This window comes from Mizuhopecten yessoensis, unplaced genomic scaffold (genome assembly GCF_002113885.1).
Source record: "Mizuhopecten yessoensis strain PY_sf001 unplaced genomic scaffold, ASM211388v2 scaffold8745, whole genome shotgun sequence".
Taxonomy (NCBI): domain Eukaryota; kingdom Metazoa; phylum Mollusca; class Bivalvia; order Pectinida; family Pectinidae; genus Mizuhopecten; species Mizuhopecten yessoensis.
Genome location: NW_018407700.1, coordinates 1286636 through 1308424, shown reverse-complemented (window position 1 = coordinate 1308424; position 21789 = coordinate 1286636). Strand labels below are relative to the sequence as shown.

Below are 21789 nucleotides of genomic sequence, written 5' to 3'. Positions count from 1 at the left end.
ACAAGAAATGCCCTGTTGGCAAAGCCTTCTGGCCTCCAGGAGAGGTGTGAGGAGGGTGTCAGTCCGGCCCACACACATGATGGAGCGCGTTTGGCTGTAGTTATAATAACATTGTAATACTTGTAGTTCATGGCAAGAATTCCTGGCATTGTCAGAAGGTGTTGGGAGTATTTCTTACAGGTGAGAAGTCATCAGCTTTTCTAGCATCCCCAAGGTGATACATCAGCATTACATATTACCTGTCTCAGCATTACATATTACCTGTCTCAGCATTACATATTACCTGTCTCAGCATTACATATTACCTGTCTCGGCATTACATATTACCTGTCTCGGCATTACATATTACCTGTCTCAGCATTTCATATTACCTGTCTCAGCATTACATATTACCTGTCTCAGCATTACATATTACCTGTGTTGGCATTTCATATTACATGTTTCGGCATTACATATTACCTGTCTCAGCATTTCATATTATCTGTCTCAACTTACTATATACTATAGTAATCCTACAATGTTAATAACCTGTCAATTATTCATCTTTAAAAAATGAACAAACTAAATGTTTTAGTGTTAACTGTTCTAAACAAGAAATCAATCAAATTTTAGCAAAAATATAATGTAGAGAATTCTACTGGTTTCAGAAGTCAAAAACGAAAGTTAAAAATTGGCAGCCTACCTCCAAAATAGGAAGGCTTTACAAGTATGCTAATGAATATACGAGACAGAATACATTTCAGAAGTCAGCTAGATTAGATTGAACTACATACTAAGGTGTATCCCTCGTCTTATTAACAGCAACATAAACAATTTATACAATTCATATCATACATTTTACATCTCGCTATCAGATTGCCTGTAATTGAGATAAATCTTTGTCTTAATTCCTAAGTAAATTCGTTAGAAGTGTGCTGGAGGTGATTCACACTGTAATGATGTACAATAAGGCGTTGTGTTAACTACAGACCCCTCGGCTACATGTTAGTTACATAATTTGGAGGATAACCCTGTGTCTGTTACTGGTGCGTGACAATGCCAGTCCTGTCCCTCTTACACCAGTAGAGTTGATGATGCACCAACTTTTTGTGAGCCCTCACTGACTATCCCTGCACTCATCAAAGCCTTTTGTCGCCAAACCCACCATAATTACAGCCAGAAATTTTGATTAGTCTAAAAAAAGACACATTTGGAATACAAAACCTCCAACACCCAACATGCATTTGCTGTACTTAAGAGAGCTATTGTTGTATGTTTCTAAAGTGACCATTGTTTCCTTTCTCCGACCAAAGGTTGCTTAGTATAGCCACAGCTGACACTAGAAAGTCCCCTACTTGGAAATGACCCACACGGTCTTGCAGCCAAATGTAATTAAACCTGACATCTCTTTATTCTATCAAAAGATTCTTCTGAATGAAAAAAAAAGTGAATTCAAAGGATTCTTTATGTACAGTTTAAGCCTGAGAGAAACTATGAAAGAAACAGTATATTGATTCTATAAGAATAAGAAACAGTGTTTTTTATCAAAGATCATTTTCTCAATAAGGAGTTTATAATATACTCTTCTTTTGTTCATTAAGAATAGCTGGCCATCTGTAATCTGACTTAAAAGGCATGAAACTCTCGTTAAGGTCTCATGGTACAAACAAAGTTTATAGAGTTCTTTAAGAAGACAAAAGGAATTAAACATCTACCTGTTGGGATGAGATGTACAGATCAGCAACATATGAAGATGAGTCCTGATGCCATTCAAATTATCTCTAAATTCTTACATATCAATGGAACAATTGAGACAATGAATCAAAATGTCAAATTTTTAATTCTACTTGATTTCAAATGTATTATATAATAAATCTTTTAAACATCTTCCTAGCTCAGGTGAATCATTTTCATTAATGCTGGTATTGCATGTTGGTTTACTGATTGTACTGGTAGCAAAGGCCTCATTTCTTTCTACCACAATTACTTTATAAGCACAATTAGCTTAATTGGAAATTTTTAAAACTTTTTTAAAGTGTTATTAAGTAATTTTTTCATCGGTTTTATCCTCAAAAGATCACAGTTAACTAAAACACATGATTCAGTGTTAAAACACATCTATGTGTACAAAAACAGAAGATATATGTTTGTAGAAATGTTGTTTGATGTAAGAACTAACCAGGCCAGCCTGACATTGGTTGCTGTGTACGTAAGGACAGTGCAGATAGCAGTATAGGGACAAAGTCATATTGATATTCCATACACTGACTCACTATGATATCAGCACCCATCAATAATAATTATCTCTGCCAGATTAAATTGTCATTTACGTCCTAATCTGACCAACAACAAAAAACAACACACCTAGCCCTTCAAGGGGCCCACTGAAGCTGACAGCTGACACCCACAAAGGACCTGTCCTCACATCATCTGGGGTCGTGTGCCGAGGCCCTCAGTCCTACCCGGACCCAGCAACTCGATCCACCGGTCAATCGTCCAATCAAAATCTTACTGTGTTGGTCTTCACAACCTTGTTAGTTCCCCAAAAAGTTTAATTTTCAAAATACGTATGTTTTCCAAGTACATATAAAAGACATTGTTGATTTTAATTCTCACATTTATTTTTGCTAAAAAAATGTGGATAAAAGCCTTTACTTTACTCATTTTCAATACTAATGCGACACCATGAATCTGTGTGGTACAGTATGGAAGCTACCCAGACTTTGTGTCATTATACAGAAGAGTTTGTGATACCCACTACCTATCGATGAATGTTCATACGATCCCTGGGTACATCACGCCACCATTGAAGCTCCAACAAAGCAGTTAGCAAGGGGGGTATTTCAGCACGCGACTGCTTCTGACGTACAATACGATGACAATAAATAAAAAGTTTGTGTACGATTGGTGATAAGATAGGCCATAGACCCCCAATGACTGAACAATACTCAAACAGAACAATGCAATATTAAGTTTCGTACTAAATAACAATAGATTAAAATAACAATCATATTATGCTAATGAGGTCTTCAATACCATCTAATTTTTACATCTAACCATAAAACAATTTTAATTTGATTTTATCAATATAATTAGAAATATTTTTTACAATTATTTTTTATTTCAAGTAAATCTGAATTAATATTTAAAAGCTGCAAATGAAATTAAGAATATAAGTCTTGTATAAAGGATCTATTCTTTGTTGTAAAATGACAAAAATAAATCTCTCTAAGTATATTGGTAGGCTCTTTTCTCTCACAACTGTAAGGGACATGTTAATGAGGGCTAACTAAATTAGTGAGAGAATTAACTGGTGTCCAGTCAAGTTTACTGATAAACCTGCATTAAGCTGAGATAATTAACCTGATTTTTCTCTGTTAGACCATCAAGCACAATTTTAGAAATGCATTATTTAAACAAACACCCTTTAAAGCAATCTGATGCATGATGGTGATACAACAGAGATGCCGGTTCGTCAACAATCAATTTCGTACCCAATCACAGGCGAGTATGACGCTGTCAAATTCATTATCTCTACACCCACTGCATGGCAGCTATTAATTATTCAGTTTTCCCGAAAGCGCATGGACAATTTTCCACCCATAATGAATCAACTTCTCCGATGAAATGGCCATAGCTCAGCAAATAGTTTCTATTTCGTAGCCTCCAGCAACGTATTTCTATCTCCTTTCTGTCTTGAATTATTAATTTTCATATTCTCGTTTGTCATTCTTTGGTTGTGTTTTTATTCCTCAAAGATAACGACGACTCTTTTGACAATGAAGTAACTCGCGTTTCTGGTTGCTATAGTGTTGATAACTATGCAGCTCACACCTTAACGATCTAGTGAGATTATCGGACAGTAGTTACAGAGGATATAACGGTGATTACCTGTGGGGGTACATCAAGTCTAACATCTATCGGCTTTCTTTCACACCTGCCAATATACTGCAAAGATCAGGTCAACCAATCGACAAACACTGCCGCTAAATCTACAGGTAAATACGGGATGGTCTGAGGTATCTGTGATTTTATACAAATGTCTATTTCCCTTTAACTTTTCTTCTCATCTTCCTGGTACGAGTTTCACTTTTGTAGCTATTTTTTACTTGATATCTCAGTATAACTTATAAAACCATTTTGAAATTTAATTGTACTAAGAAAACAATCATATCCATTTTGATTTGTTTTATAGTATATGAAATTTTCTATTCCGAATTTAAAAGATAACTTTCTTGACATTCAAATATATACAAAAAATTGCAATTTTAATTAATTTTATGATTTTGTGAGAAAAAAAAAAATTGACTTGAAATACCAGCCATGCCAGTTCAGTATAAAATGGGACAGAAATCTTTCTAAAAATAGTTCTAGAAAATATTACAGCTTAAAATGATATATAGATACAATACAATATTTTTGACAAATTATTTACTTAACTCAGTAAAGCAACACTGAGTAGATAATTCACAACCAGAAATAACGGAAGACTTGTGTTTTGAAGAATAAATAAACACAAAACACATTTGCCAATGTTTAATATATTTTGATACCAATATTTAAGCAAATTAAAATACACTATTTTTTCATGTAACTTCCTTTAAACACATCCAGTAAAAAAAAAAATACACAACAAATAAGTTGACAGGATAATAAAAAATATTTCTTCTGATTAATTCCTAAAAAAATCAATTTTTGAAACATTGCCAGCTGATTTTTTTTTTATAAGTTCACATATCACTATTATACAACCACAATTTAATGCAATACCTTGAACAAACGATACATACCCAGTAAGTATCCAATCTTAGTTCCAGAAGCTTAAAATCATAAATTTACTGACCTATGAAATGTTAATTGAACTTCCGTATGATTTCCAAATATTAAAGTGACTTTTAAGACATTCCATGGTATACTTTATACTGTAGTTTTTTGTGTACATGATTACACAGGTCACTTCCAGTCTGAGTAGCAGTACTGACCAGGATGGCCGGAGTGGTCTGAACACACTGGTTAAGTCCAACCTTGACCAATGTCACTGACGGGTGATCACAAAATCTTGGCTCCGTCTTCATTTTTTTAACAGGCTGAGATGTGTCTACTCCATTGTGACTGTCTGTTGTATCACCTATCCTGGAGCCCACAATGCGATGAGGTACCGACGGCTTTCTTTTGTGCATTGGGCGTGCTAAAGGAACCAACTCTGATGAAATGTTTTCACTTGAAGATGCTGATACATTGAGTATCTGATAGGAATGAAGGTCCTCGAGACCTTCTGTAATAGTTCCAATCTTGTTACCATTACAATCTAAGTAAACTTTCTGGCCAGTCATATTCGTAACGTCTATAAGATCATCTGGCATTGTTTCCAGTGATGACCATGATGATTCCAGACCGGAGGAATGTCCATAATTGTATGGAAAGTTTTCATCAAGATTTTCTGATTCGCACCTAAATATTTTTCTACCTCCAAACACATTCCGATGGGTGTCAGAAGGAACATTTAAGGTAGACAAATCTGGGACATCAATAATCCTGCTGATGTCTTTGTCTTGCATGTGTTTCTTCTGGTAGAGGCGAACCATGTTGGCCTGCCTTTGTTGGCCTGTATAAAGACTTGGTAGTTCTGTCAAATTCTTCAGTTTACAGACAGGAGATGATGTTGAATCCTGGGTTAACTGAATATTATTCTCACAGGAAATGTGCCCGTTTCCGATACTTGAAAGTTCTGTAAGTTCACCCCGCCGACCTTGACCTAGAGTTGACATGGCTTTGAAGTGGCGAACATATTCTGATAGAAGACCTGTTCTCTCCTTGATAACCCTTTCACTAATCCCCTCACTGTACAAGGTCACAGCCAACGTCACAATGCCAGAGTGACCTGTATAATGACCTTCAAACCCAGCGTCCTTCATCATGGAACTTGTGTATGATCCCAGAGTGTTCTGACCTAGTGGTTGGACAGAGAATCGTATATTGCCATGACGATGTGGTTCCAGTGGTTTGAGGTAGAAGTTTCCTGAAGGACCAATTGCCTGAATGTATCTGACAAAGATTTTGTACACAGATATATCACGATCAATGTCATGATGTTTCACTGATCGAATCTTCCTTCGATCATGTCCCGAACCCTTCGATGAATTTCCATGGAAGACAATATATTTTCCTTCATTGTCTGTCCCAAACATGTACTGCTCTACTCGGAGGTTCCTGTGCTCCTCTCGTGCCCGAACACCAAACACTTTACAGTTGTAGTAGTACACTGATCGGGACAGACCCAGTGCTGTATCCATGTTGAGTATACGTCTCTTCCACAGAATCCGCTCCTGGTCCTGACTAATGGGCTGTGACTGTTTCTTGTCTGTCTTGATGCCCATATCTTCAGATAGTTTCATCTGTGATCGGAGAGTTAGCTGGAAATGGTGAAAGTTTAAATTTTTTGAATCAAGGAAATTGAGATCAGGTCGCTTGAGGACGAGTCTGACGAAACGAGATATTCCTGCACACAGGTTGTGGAGCGAGTCTTTGGGATAACGATTACCATCCTTGTTGCGAACTTCCATTACAAATTTACAGAGGAAGCCATCCAGGATCTGAGGCTGAACAGAGCCAAACTGCTGGACAGTTGGAATGATAGCTTGACCAAAGCCTGTCACAGCATTCCTTACTTCAGCCCAAGTGTTCCAAGTATTGACAGTCCAACTTGTGTTCTTCCGGAGCTGTTCTGGTACAAAATCCTGGATACATCTCTCAATCTCCTTCATGGGAACAATATGCAGTGCATCCTCCATCTTGCCTGGTGGTACAAGTGTGGAGCACTGGAAAGTTTTACTGCCCTGGTTCAGGTTTGGAAGGCTTCTGGTTTGGCTCTGATCTGGCAGTGTGTCTGTTCCCCCAGAATGCAGGGATGCGTTAAAATAAAATCTCTTAGTGTTGTAGACACCGTTACAAGGGTTCTGCTCAATTTACATGTATGATAACATGACACCCTCAAATAGACACTAAAGGTTAATTAAGGTTCATATTATATGGCAACATAATACCCAAACTCAATCAATGTGAAAGGCAGTGGATTCTGCTTGCCCTCCAGGAGTGTAGGGTTACCATATTACCGCATTACATTCAAATTCTACCCCGATTCCCACGTTCTGGTCAATCGACATGTCAGATTTGAACCGGAGCCTGTTCTGGGTCATAGCCGGATCACACCTCAATGAAAGCTCCCCATACAGAGATCAATGCTAAATTTGAAATCATATCCTGAGAAAAAGAATATAGACCGTTTACACAAGTCCCACGATAATGTTGCGATACAATTTGTCTATCTTTAATCAGCGTGAAAAGAAGTAGGTATGAGATTTTAAACACCCAGGGTCAAGCGAGACCTTTGTATAAAGACACGGTTTAAACGCCTCAGATCGTGGGTAATTGTCACAAACAACAGGGTGTTTATTAGTCGGGTCAGCAACGCCATTCACCCAAGTTTTTAATTTAAGAAACAAATAAACAATTAGCAATAGGTTAATGATAAGATATGTTTACTGGATATCTGTGACGGGAGTTTGTGTTTATTTATAACTACCCGAGTGTCAAAGTTTATGGGAACTCGGCAGTGTGAAGACATCTAAACTTATCTCTACACGTATTTTGTCTGCTGAGATATAGACTCAAGTTTTTTAATTTGTGTTTATCTTTCAGATAATTTCCTTATCAGGATTTATATAAACATTTCATACAGGCGCATTAAATTTTACTGTATTACGATGATCAATTACTTAATTTTGAGAAAAAATAATAATTCAAATATTTTATTGAAAATTTTTACTTGCATATATATAATTTCAACAAAAAATATCAAACACAATATATCTGATTGCGAACTATATGGACTTTTTATTACATACACATGATGTCACATAATATTAGTACTACAATTATACTGTAACACATTACACTGTATGCATTAATATGTCAGAATATATAATGTCACAGATACAATGTAATACACTGCATCATTCCAAATATAGTGTATGTCACAGATACGTACAATATAATACAATGTATTATTTCAAATATAGTGACTATCACAGCTATAATGTAATACAGTTTATTATTCCAAATATAATGTATGTCACATATTCAATATAATACAATGTATCATTCCAGATATACACTGTACTGTATGTCACAGATTTTTTTTATTCCAGATAGAAGTGCACACCACAGATACATGATACGGCTAGAACAATACATGAAACATTCTGGAGTGTCCTATGCTCTATATTAATGGTCAGTGAATTAAGTGGACAATGGTCCAAATGGACTTATCATGTAACAGGAAGGTAAAATCACCCATTTGATTGGCCTCCAAATGTAATCAGCATAAAATGACCACAGATTTTACGACCAAACATCAAAGAGAACCTTCCAAGGTAGGATCTGTTAGCAGGCGATGGCAATGTCCAGACAGATGGTCTGCGGATCACCTTTACTGACCAGTGTAGTGTTGTGAATAAAGACTTTATCCAATTTGCAAAAATATATACATAAAAAGCTAATAAAAACAGCGTTGTGGATCATTAAGTGAACTATTAGCTGTGACTTGGGGCAGTGCTTTTATCCCTATAAAATACAGCATTCTTTTGTAGCCTATAATCAATGCTTAAATATACAGATAACTTTTTATCATGCTTTTGTCCTCAATACAATACTTCTACCATGACCTAGATTAAGTATTGTATTTTAGTCTTTTTTATTATAATCATTCTGCAAGAACAGCAATTGTTTAATTATACCCCTACCTCCAAATGCATAGTACATCTTTACACAAAAAACGGTCTCTTCTTCCATCATCTTAACCATTAGGAGGGCTTGTTTCATTTTCACTTCTAAGTACAAATATTTGTATCATGGAATGTGAATAAAATAAAATGAATCATAATATGTTCCCAAATGTCAATGAAGATTCCTTTTGAGCAGTTCCCCAAGTACCCGATGGTACCACTGCCCGATATAAACCTAGTAAATGATGACAGGTTCGTCTCTTCTAATGGCACAAAACGCATGTATATAGCATCTTAGGTAGAGAAAAGTTTTAAATGTTCAAGGACATCTTCAACCAAGTGGTCAGTAGCGGTCAAATGAAGGTCAGAATTGGGCACAATCTTTACTAATACCAGACTGTTCCTTGAAGCATGGTCAAAAGATGGACACAAGGATGGTTACACATCAATACAAATATGTTTTACAACTTTATGATTAAAGGCCCAAAACATTCCTGATGACTGATTGGAACTAGTTACCTTACAGAAGGTTTGTGTTTAGACAGGACTTAACTTGTCATGCCAACTGGAAAAAGGGGCACCCCCTCAACTCCTCCCACTTATAAACTAATTGACAACATCCCCCTCCCTATCTTCAGAAAGAAGAAGTGTGGCCAATTCAAGCATGTCCAAACTTCAAAGAGCATGATGATCTACTGTGTAATGTGACTTTAATACACCACAGTGACTTAGCAAGTCCACTATTGAACCACCATTGGCCCTAACATACCTTGAATACATCCTATACACAGCCATAGAGAAAGTAAATTAAGGACTTTGGAAGATGGTTACAAAGCATTGACAGTGTTTTCCTGGTACATTGTCCTTATTTTTCTTGTTCTGCTATTCAAAATCTTTTACTATATTTCAGAGTGTTAAAAAGTCTTTAAGTTCAGTATCACATTCATTTCAGAATTGTTTTCAGAGAGGGGTATAGACCTGGGGGTGAGGGAGGGGTGATTGTACAGGTTAAAATGATTACCCCTTGACTACCTCTACAAATGCATCAATCTGAAAGTCATCACTTTGAAGAGGCAGTAGAGCATGATGCTTTAGGGCTTAATTGACCACTGTAATGACCAGGGTCTGTAGCTCTATCATGTCCAGTCAAGGATAGTGGTCACTCTCTATAGCCATCTGTCTGTCCAAGTAGATTTGTCCTGTGATCTTCAAACCTTTAACACAGCGGAAACAGCTAAGAATTGCTACAGATCAAGAGGAAAGTGTTTAATTTTCTTTTTTCTTTAATATATTTTAGATGAAAGGACTACATATCTGTGAAACATAGTTACTATAATGTATATGCTTTCTATATATTGTCCTTCATCTACACAGACATGCAGACTCACTCAGGCTGTGCAATAATATACCAAACCTTTTTGCCTTTGTAAATGTACTGTTAAAAAAAAAAAAAAAATGGGGGGGGGGGGGGGGGGGATTGATGATCATAATTTTGTTATTTTACAGTTCAATCTATACACACAGTGATAAGGAAATGAGGAAACTTTAATATCAATGATATAATTAATGTTATCACAGGGAACCTATACAAAAAGGCAATGAAGGAGAAACTTGTCTATAACTGTCACCTACAGGTTCCAGCTTTACAAATCAAACTTTACATCTGACTAGATTGAATGGTGTACTGGTCATGTGATCTTACAGACTAGATGGAATGGTATACTGGTCATGTGACCTTACAGACTAGATTGAATGGTATACTGGTCATGTGATCTTACAGATTAGATTGAATGGTGTACTGGTCATGTGACCTTACAGACTAGATTGAATGGTATACTGGTCATGTGATCTTACATCTGACTAGATTGAATGGTGTACTGGTCATATGATCTTACAGATTAGATGGAATGGTATATTGGTCATGTGACCTTACAGACTAGATTGAATGGTGTACTGGTCATGTGATCTTACAGACTAGATTGAATAGTATATTGGTCATGTGACCTTACAGACTAGATTGAATGATATACTGGTCTTGTGATCTTACATCTCACTAGATTGAATGGTGTACTGGTCATGTGATCTTACAGACTAGATTGAATGGTGTACTGGTCATGTGATCTTACATCTGACTAGATTGAATGGTATACTGGTCATCGGATCTTATATCTGACTATATATTGAATGGTGTACTGGTCATGTGATCTTATATCTGACTAGATTGAATGGTGTACTGGTCATGTGATCTTACAGACTAGATTGAATGGTGTACTGGTCATGTGATCTTACATCTGACTAGATGGGATGGTATTCTGGTCATGTGATCTTAACAGACTAGATAAAATGGTATATTGGTCATGTGATCTTATTGACTAGATGGAATGGTATTCTGGTCATGTGACCTTACAGACTAAATGGAATGGTATACGGGTCATGTGATCTTACAGACTAGATGGAATGGTATACTGGTCATGTGATCTTATTGACTAAACGGAATGGTATACTGGTCATGTGATCCTACAGACTAGATAGAATGGTATACTGGTCATGTGATCTTACAGACTAGATAGAATGGTATTCTGGTCATGTGACCTAGCTAGCTTACAGCATTAAGGGATAGTATAGACTAGATATTGATTGACAATAAGATAGCCATATCACTTAAGTAAATCAGCCAACAGCGATATTGTCACACCTGTAATCAATACAATACAAATAAAACTATGACAGAGCGCATGTAATGATAAAATGTTGATACCCTGACAAAAAATTATCATAAATAGTACACTTCCATGTCAAATGAAATGTTCCTAATATGGGAATTTCATCAACCAAGAAACCATTAACGTGTTAATGCTAATGGTGATTGCAAGATAAATTCATTGACAAATTAAAAGTAGGTCAAATACCTAATAATGTACTTATTCTCATTCAACAAAGCACAAATGTTCTAACACAGCTGAGAAGTATAAACCTGTACAACCAAGGACAAAAATCAGAATTACGCTTCTCACAATGACATATTTTGTTTCCTGTATTTTCAATGTCATGTCACCTTCATATTCTTATCATTAAGCATTTAAAATCAACAACACTAATAAAGAATCTCCTGTTATTGTCTCATTATAGCCATGATCTCTGTTATTGTCTCATTACAGCCATGATCTCTGTTATTGTCTCATTACAGCCATGATCTCGGTTGTTGACTTGAAAAGTAAAGTAGGCCATACTGTACACATGACATAAAGGTCATTTAGACAAGTGTGTCCCTTTGTCATGTCGGCCATGCCCGTTTGAAGTTAACAGCAAGTCAGAATGATCTATCATTCTACAAGTACATAATATGTCAATTCAATAAAGACAATGATAACTATGTGTAGTAATTATCCTAATGTTAGCAAGAAAACCTGACGTGACTTTCACCATGTCACTTCTATTATAGGAAAGTCTGTGCATAGATGACTGTACTGATATACAGCAATGGTAAACTGATTAGCAACAACACTTACACAAAACCTTGGACACAAAGTGACCCAAGCACTGTTTTACAGGAATATAGAAATATTTTATTTGCTATAGGTTTGGGGACAAACTGACTGTATTCTACTTCAATAAGAAGCCATTACTGTGGGATCCCTTTCAGCATTGGTGTTTTTTTCTGTGCCCTATTATTGTATTGCAATTCTTCAGACCTGCCATTTCTGTTTTTATCTCTTAGTCTATCTTATGTTTTGGTGTTATCTCCCTTGGTATCTCTGCTTAGCATGTTGTCAGAATCCTGTGGCAGGGTGGAGCCTCAAGCTGTCAATCATGTCCAGGTCAGGATATTTCAGTGAGATTGCACTTCCAAATGTTCCTAATCGTTGCTGTTAGGAGGATGCAAAACCATAAATTAATGAATAAAAGACCTTACCCAAATGTTTGGCTAGGATTATCTCCCTTGTAATAATCAATGAATTATGTATAGCTGATGCTGTATCAAGTTTGATTATGTAATATATAGTACCGACATATGTCCTCACGTGTCAACAGGTGGCCGCGTGTAAACAGGGTGTCGAACAGCTATATTTCTCCATCACATTGATAGTCACATCAGCTGTATACAACTCCTTACCTGCGTTACCCTAAATCCATGATCAATTTGAAAATCAAATGGACAATCTTATCAGTATTTATAAACTTTGTATTGGAGCTCTTCTTAATCTCCACATCAATGTTAATGGATGGATAGAACCATGGTTCATATTTGCTCATAACAATCATCTCAACACACCGGGTTGAATAATACCTTAATGTTGACATTGTCCTTCATACGTCGCTCAGAATTGGTATAATTATGTAACAATTAGACTTAAAGTAGAGAAATCCATATGGTGAAGCCCATATCTTTGAATCAGTCAATAAAAATATGGAGCAGGTATCTTTAATAGCATTTAAAACCTCTATACACCATTTATTTTTATCTATTTATCAGAACAAGCTGAGATCCAGAGATGTATACCGGTAATTAAGATGAATCAAATATACTTCGATGAAAATCAACTGATTTCATGAAAATTCCTTTGGTTTTCACTTATGTTCGCATTTTTTCATTAGTTACATACTATTAATAAAATATACTGACCTTTTTGAAATTTTCATAAAAGGTTTATAATTACCTAAATTTACAATACAGAACTACAGATGGTCTATTAGGAAATACAATTAACCGATGAGTAGAGGAGCCTGCAGTAACGCTTGTTTTCTCAGGAGGTGGGTTCTAACATTTTACGGTCACATTTTTCAAGAAGATAACTAAGAACTTAATCCATCCTTATTGCAGCACAATCGAAAGTTAGGGACAACAAAAATAAGCAATATTACAGTATGCATTACTGTTTTATGCTTTAATATCGTGGGTCAAATTTTTGCAGTTTTGTTTCTGGAAATTTTTTGCAGAGCTTAAATTGTTGGGATTTGTATTTTGTGGATTTATAAAGCAATTATAGGAAATTCACAAAAATTATGCACTCTACAGTAACCAGGCTTCCTGCTTAACTGTACAGTGAAACCTGTCTACACAGAACCCTGAATATTCCACCACATAATCAAGTCTGGCCATGATGAGCATGACCTTCAATAGAAACTGAATCAGAGCCTCATTTGGAATATTGTCTATTTCAAAAGTATATTTTGCCATGTTTGTTTCCCACCATATTTATAGTGTGTACATATATGGACTTCTTCAGTAACATTTTCGACCTCAATACAGGGAGAAACATTATGGTAAATACCCAAGTTAAAGCTGTTTTACAAATCAAGTTTGGGAAAAGGCAAGGTATAGAAAATCAGGGTAGCAACATTTGGAGTCCAATGCATGTAACTGTAGACTTGAATCTAATACAAATACTGGTACCTAAACAAATTCAAATACTCCTAAATTTTGAAGATCTTTTTTATATAAAAAAAATATGGTATATATGCATCTTGTTAATTTTTAATTTGAAACTGCTGATTAGGAATATAAAGATGACTGAAGAAATGTGAAAGTTGTAGAGCACATTAAGACTCCTCTGAGGGATCACAGACATAGCGTTTGATCTGCCTGTTACGGGACAATGTACAACAGACACGGTAATAGGCGTCGGGAGCTGGAAATTCTTCAACCATTTAGTGGTGAAATTGAAAACACATGTTCACACCCGATCTTAGTAAAACACAATTCTCCATCACACAGATCAAACGCTGCTGAAGTGTCGGCGCTAATATTGATTGTGTGTGATGCTTCGTTATAATCATCAATGTAATGAGCTTAAATGCTACATTAACACACAATAATGAATATTAATCATATTACACCTAAACAGAAACTAGGAATAAAATGTGAAGTTAATTTTTCCATTATTAAGTTAGTTTCTGTAGCAAAGGGATAACAATCATTCATTATTCTTGTGAAATTCTTTTTTCTAAGATCAAAAATGAAAATGGAATTAAGGAATTTCAAAAATAAAATATTTTGGGAGAGAAAAGAAACTTTTTGGTACACCAAAACACGTTTCTAGACAGGTTATTGTATATCAATTGTCTCTAAACAAGTTATTGTATATCAATGGTGACATTGTATGTAGTTTTGGAAATTATTCTAGTCTCATAAAGTAAAGACAATGGCAACAGGATGAATAGGATACCTAGGTCTCAGCAGATATCTAACCCCTGTCTATATGGATAAAACTAACATGGAATGAGCACTGATGTAAAAGTGAAGTCAGGTTTCACTGTACATGTTGTCCTAAGCCAGGTGACATTAAGTCAGGTTCCAAATACAGGAAGTCCTTCACTGAATCAGGTGTCATATTGTCAATATATAAAGTCCGGTTTCACTGTACATGTTGTCATTACAGCAGGGTGTCATTAAAGTCAGGTTTCACTGTACACATTGTCATTACAGCAAGGTGTCATTAAAGTCAGGTTTCACTGTACATGTTGTCATTACAGCAAGGTGTCATTAAAGTCAGGTTTCACTGTACATGTTGTCATTACAGCAGGGTGTCATTAAAGTCCGGTTTCACTGTACATGTTGTCATTACAGCAGGGTGTCATTAAAGTCAGGTTTCACTGTACATGTTGTCATTACAGCAGGGTGTCATTAAAGTCAGGTTTCACTGTACATGTTGTCATTACAGCAGGGTGTCATTAAAGTCAGGTTTCACTGTACATGTTGTCATTACAGCAGGGTGTCATTAAAGTCAGGTTTCACTGTACATGTTGTCATTACAGCAGGGTGTCATTAAAGTCAGGTTTCACTGTACATGTTGTCATTACAGCAGGGTGTCATTAAAGTCAGGTTTCACTGTACATGTTGTCATTACAGCAGGGTGTCATTAAAGTCAGGTTTCACTGTACATGTTGTCATTACAGCAGGGTGTCATTAAAGTCAGGTTTCACTGTACATGTTGTCATTACAGCAGGGTGTCATTAAAGTCAGGTTTCACTGTACATGTTGTCATTACAGCAGGGTGTCATTAAAGTCAGGTTTCACTGTACATGTTGTCATTACAGCAGGGTGTCATTAAAGTCAGGTTTCACTGTACATGTTGTCATTACAGCAGGGTGTCATTAAAGTCAGGTTTCACTGTACATGTTGTCATTACAGCAGGGTGTCATTAAAGTCAGGTTTCACTGTACATGTTGTCATTACAGCAGGGTGTCATTAAAGTCAGGTTTCACTGTACATGTTGTCATTACAGCAGGGTGTCATTAAAGTCAGGTTTCACTGTACATGTTGTCATTACAGCAGGGTGTCATTAAAGTCAGGTTTCACTGTACATGTTGTCATTACAGCAGGGTGTCATTAAAGTCAGGTTTCACTGTACATGTTGTCATTACAGCAGGGTGTCATTAAAGTCAGGTTTCACTGTACATGTTGTCATTACAGCAGGGTGTCATTAAAGTCAGGTTTCACTGTACATGTTGTCATTACAGCAGGGTGTCATTAAAGTCAGGTTTCACTGTACATGTTGTCATTACAGCAGGGTGTCATTAAAGTCAGGTTTCACTGTACATGTTGTCATTACAGCAGGGTGTCATTAAAGTCAGGTTTCACTGTACATGTTGTCATTACAGCAGGGTGTCATTAAAGTCAGGTTTCACTGTACATGTTGTCATTACAGCAGGGTGTCATTAAAGTCAGGTTTCACTGTACATGTTGTCATTACAGCAGGGTGTCATTAAAGTCAGGTTTCACTGTACATGTTGTCATTACAGCAGGGTGTCATTAAAGTCAGGTTTCACTGTACATGTTGTCATTACAGCAGGGTGTCATTAAAGTCAGGTTTCACTGTACATGTTGTCATTACAGCAGGGTGTCATTAAAGTCAGGTTTCACTGTACATGTTGTCATTACAGCAGGGTGTCATTAAAGTCAGGTTTCACTGTACATGTTGTCATTACAGCAGGGTGTCATTAAAGTCAGGTTTCACTGTACATGTTGTCATTACAGCAGGGTGTCATTAAAGTCAGGTTTCACTGTACATGTTGTCATTACAGCAGGGTGTCATTAAAGTCAGGTTTCACTGTACATGTTGTCATTACAGCAGGGTGTCATTAAAGTCAGGTTTCACTGTACATGTTGTCATTACAGCAGGGTGTCATTAAAGTCAGGTTTCACTGTACATGTTGTCATTACAGCAGGGTGTCATTAAAGTCAGGTTTCACTGTACATGTTGTCATTACAGCAGGGTGTCATTAAAGTCAGGTTTCACTGTACATGTTGTCATTACAGCAGGGTGTCATTAAAGTCAGGTTTCACTGTACATGTTGTCATTACAGCAGGGTGTCATTAAAGTCCGGTTTCACTGTACATGTTGTCATTACAGCAAGGTGTCATTAAAGTCAGGGTTCACTGTACATGTTGTCATTACAGCAGGATGTCATTAAAGTCAGGTTTTTACTGTACATGTTGTCATTACAGCAAGGTGTCATTAAAGTCAGGTTTCACTGCACATGTTGTCATTACAGCAGGGTGTCATTAAAGTCAGGTTTCACTGTACACATTGTCATTACAGCAGGATGTCATTAAAGTCCGGTTTCAACTGTACATGTTGTTATTACAGCAGGGTGTCATTAAAGTCAGGTTATACTGTACATGTTGTCATTACAGCAGGGTGTCATTAAAGTCAGGTTTCACTGTACATGTTGTCATTACAGCAGGGTGTCATGAAAGTCAGGTTCCAAGTACAGGATGTACTTCGCTGAAGCAGGTGTCATGTTGTAAATAAAGTATTTTTTTTACTTTATTTGGAAGTCTTTAAAAAAGTGTCAGTAAAGTCCTGATCAGGTTCGCTTGTATTACAGAAAGTCCTTCAAATCAGGTGTCAATAAAGTCAGGTTTCACTTTATTGCAGGAAGTCTTTAAAAAAGTGTCAGTAAAGTCATGAGCATGTTCGCTTATATTAGTCTTTTAAATCAGGTATCAATAAAGTCAGGTTTTACTTTATTACAGGAAGTCCTTAAAATCAGGTATCAGTTTAGTCAGGTTTGACTTTATTACAGAAAGTCCTTAAAATCAGGTATCAATAAAGTCAGGTTTTACTTTATTACAGGAAGTCCTTAAAATCAGGTATCAGTTTAGTCAGGTTTGACTTTATTACAGAAAGTCCTTAAAATCAGGTATCAATAAAGTCAGGTTTTACTTTATTAGGCAGGTAGTGCCAGTAGAGATAGGTTTTGTAGTATTTCTGGATGTACAATCATATACTGTATTGTTGAATAGTAATGTAATTGAAAATACAATCAACATTTATATAACACTCTTCAGTTGTTCCACTCTAAAACAGCCAATTCGTCATAGTTATATAATTAGGTGACACAGAATGAGTTCAGTGCCAGATACTGACACAGGTGTGATTATCATGATCGAGTAGTTATAAGTATGTTAATTAACTTTATATTACCTGTAGCAATATAAACCGATATGTTAATCCACCCAGCGGTATACAATAGTTAATATTTCCTGTTATACTTATTGAGTTATCTGCTCCTGACCGACTCAAGTACGTGTCAATCCCCCACTATCAACTGATTAATGTCTCATCAATTATCATCATATCCTATCAATTATCGCCGTGACCAATAACCCATCTAATGATATTGGTCAACAAATTAACGCCCCTGACCAGAACAATTACTGACCACTACGTAAAACAGGGTTGACCACCACAGGTAAGAGTGATACTGGATCAGGTAAATGAATCCTATCACTGCGTTTAGCATCTCTTTGTTAATATCACTGAGTTATAAAGGTAAAGTATACTGATTAGTCACGGAAATCAATTACAGGTACCAATAACTTAACAATAAACATTGAGGTTTGATAGACAGGCCAGAGGCTATACCTCTATTGTAATACCAGGGTTAATATTTCATATTAAGTATTATATTGATTATAGCTCACCTCTGTCTGACGTCCAGTATGACCTTGGTGAAGTTAAAAGATAGAAAACTTCAGGTAAATTGACAGGTATAACCTTATCAACAGTGTTTACACATCAGGGACAGACATTTGGTTACAGAGAGGGATTTATAGTAACAGGGACAGACATTTGGTTACAGAGAGGGATTCATGGTTACAGGGACACACATTTGGTTACAGGGCAGGATTCATGGTTACAGGGACAGACATTTGGTTACAAAGAGGAATTCATGGTTTGGGACAGATATTTGGTTACATGAAGGGACTCATGGTTAAAGTGACACACATTTGGTTACAGGGCGGGATTCATGGTTACAGGGACAGACATTTGGTTACAGAGAGGAATTCATGGTTACGGGGACAGATATTTGGTTACAGGAAGGGATCCATGGTTGAAGGGAAAGACATTTGGTTACAAGAAGGGATTCATGGTTAAAGGGACAGAAATTTGGTTACAGGGAGGGATCCATGGTTACAGGGACAGACATTTGGTTACAGGGAGGGATCCATGGTTACAGGGACAGACATTTGGTTACAGGGAGACATTCATGGATTGATGGACAGACATTTAGTTACAGGGAGGGGTTCATGGTTACAAGGACAGACATTTGATTACAGAGAGGGATTCATGGTCGTGGGGACAGACATTTGGTTACAGGGAGAGATTCATGGTTACAGGGACAGACATTTGGTTACAGGAACAGACATTTGGTTACAGGGACAGACATTTGATTACAGGGAGGGATCCATGGTTACAGGGACAGACATTTGGTTACAGGGACGGATCCATGGTAACAGGGAAAGACATTTGGTTACAGGCAGGAATTCATGGTTCCAGTGACAGACATTTGGTTACAGGGAGACATTCATGGATACATGGACAGACATTTAGTTATAGGGAGGGGTTCATGGTTGCAGGAACAGACATTTGGTTACAGGGAGGGACTCAGTAACAGGGACAGACATTTGGTTACAGGGAAGGATTCTTGGTTACAGGGACAGACCCATGGTAACAGAAAGGAATTTATGGTTACAAGAAAAGGATTGTAGTTGTAGGGAGGGACTTTGTTGTCAGTGTCATGGTTACAGGGAGAGATCACTAAATAAAGTATGCACTGGTGTACTGTAAAACAGGAAATGTCTTTTGTATATGGCAGAGGCTTATTATGGTCTACAATATCTAAGACTTGATTTTGAGTATCTCTGGTTAGGTTTGGGTCGGTAAAACGTAATATTTCTCACCTCCACAATGCATCCTACATTGGTTATTTAAGAGTGTGCTACATGACTGCGTTTACAGAAGTCAGCTCTAGAATTTAAAAAATTCTTACTAATCCTGACATTCTGAAACATTAAGTCATTGAATTGTCATTTTGATCAGAAGAATATCTTTGCCAATACAAATTACTGATTGATGAAAAATTATGAAACAATTCAAACATGTTTAAAGTATTGTGGACTGCTTACTGTACTAATTGTTCATGCATTTGCAGTATCAGTCTATTCACTAAAATCCTGGGTAAAAGGTTTTCGAAAAAGAATCTAACATAAAATTATATGTATGTAGGTAATGTAGGTAGGTAAGGAGATTATAGAAATTCTAACCTCGGGTATAGAATTTTCACACTCTATATATGATAGACTAAAGTAGGTACTGTTAAAGTCGGCTATATCAAAGACTCACAAACTACTGAAACGTGTTTAGTAGGTATAAGTTGTGATCCATCACAGTCACAAAGGATGTAACCTAACATAGGTAAACCTATACTTAGGGTGTTTATTAATTCAGGATCTGCTTCACGATAGGAAAAGTCAATTAATGTGATTGTCAAGTCCAGTCACCCAGGCATGACATTGGCTAACCCAGGCATGACATTGGCTATTTTTTCTATGTTCTCTATTGTATTGCCCAGCCTCCTGAAATACTGACATGTATCATCTGACATAGACACTTTATAAACCTATTTAAAGTGAACACTGGGAGCTTTCAGTTACCTTTATACTGCAGACACTGCATGGATCTATCTACAAATTCATGTCAGTGTAGCACTTTGGATATTTCAGTGTAAAAAATGTTCATCAACTTCGATTGTATACATTACACAGACATGTACTGTCCTACAAAACATTTGTCATAAACTGGTTTTCTAATGGCCTGTATGACACCTCCCCCAGGCCTACCGCCATCCTCCTAAACTCCATATCCCTCCATACTTAGCCTACCACCATCCTCCTAAACTCAATATCCCTCCATACACAGCCTACCACCATCCTCCTAAACTACTTATCCCTCCATACACAGCCTATCGCCATCCTCCTAAACTCCATATCCCTCCATACACAGCCTACCACCATCCTCCTAAACTCAATATCCCTCCATATACAGCCTACCACCATCCTCCTAAACTCCATATCCCTCCATACACAACCTAACAACATCCTCCTAAACTACTTATCCCTCCATACACAGCCTACCACCATCCTTCCTAAACTCCCTATCCCTCCATACACAGCCTATCATTATCCTCTTAAACTACCTATCCCTCCATACACAGACTATCATTATCCTCTTAAACTGCATATCCCTCCATACACAGCCTACCACCATCCTTCCTAAACTAACTATCCCTCCATACACAGCCTACCACCATCCTCCAAAACTACTTATCCCTCCATACTTAGCCTACCACCATCCTCTTAAACTCCATATCCCTCCATATACAGCCTACCACCATCCTCCTAAACTCCATATCCCTCCATACACAACCTAACAACATCCTCCTAAACTACTTATCCCTCCATACACAGCCTACCACCATCCTCCTTAACTTCATATCCCTCTATACACAGCCTACCACCATCCTCCTAAACTACAGTTGTGGGATCGCACAACGTTACACGATGTGCGGTGTGCGCACGATGTGTGCACGGTGTGTGAACGGTGTGTGCACGATGGGCGAACGATAAAAAGCTGGACGATCATTGCTTGCGTACATATGTGCGCACGATGGACGGACGTTGTGCGATAACAATCGTGGTTGGTGTAAATTGAGGAATGCCTTAACAATTTATACGGTT

The 21789-nt window shown here is 37.0% G+C and overlaps 3 protein-coding genes across 4 annotated transcripts in view; 1 reads left to right on the top strand and 2 right to left on the bottom strand.

Moving 5' to 3' along the window:
• The window catches only part of LOC110456442 (activating signal cointegrator 1 complex subunit 3-like), a 356696-nt gene that overhangs the window by 122515 nt on the left and 212392 nt on the right, over positions 1 to 21789 (bottom strand). The window lies entirely within an intron of this gene.
• LOC110456421 overlaps positions 1 to 21789 on the top strand; it is a 77827-nt gene that overhangs the window by 41345 nt on the left and 14693 nt on the right. The window lies entirely within an intron of this gene.
• LOC110456414 lies at positions 4725 to 7593 on the bottom strand. The gene has a single exon (XM_021507166.1). The coding sequence runs from the start codon at positions 6768 to 6770 to the stop codon at positions 4875 to 4877; it is 1896 nt and encodes a 631-aa protein (XP_021362841.1). The 5' UTR covers positions 6771 to 7593; the 3' UTR covers positions 4725 to 4874.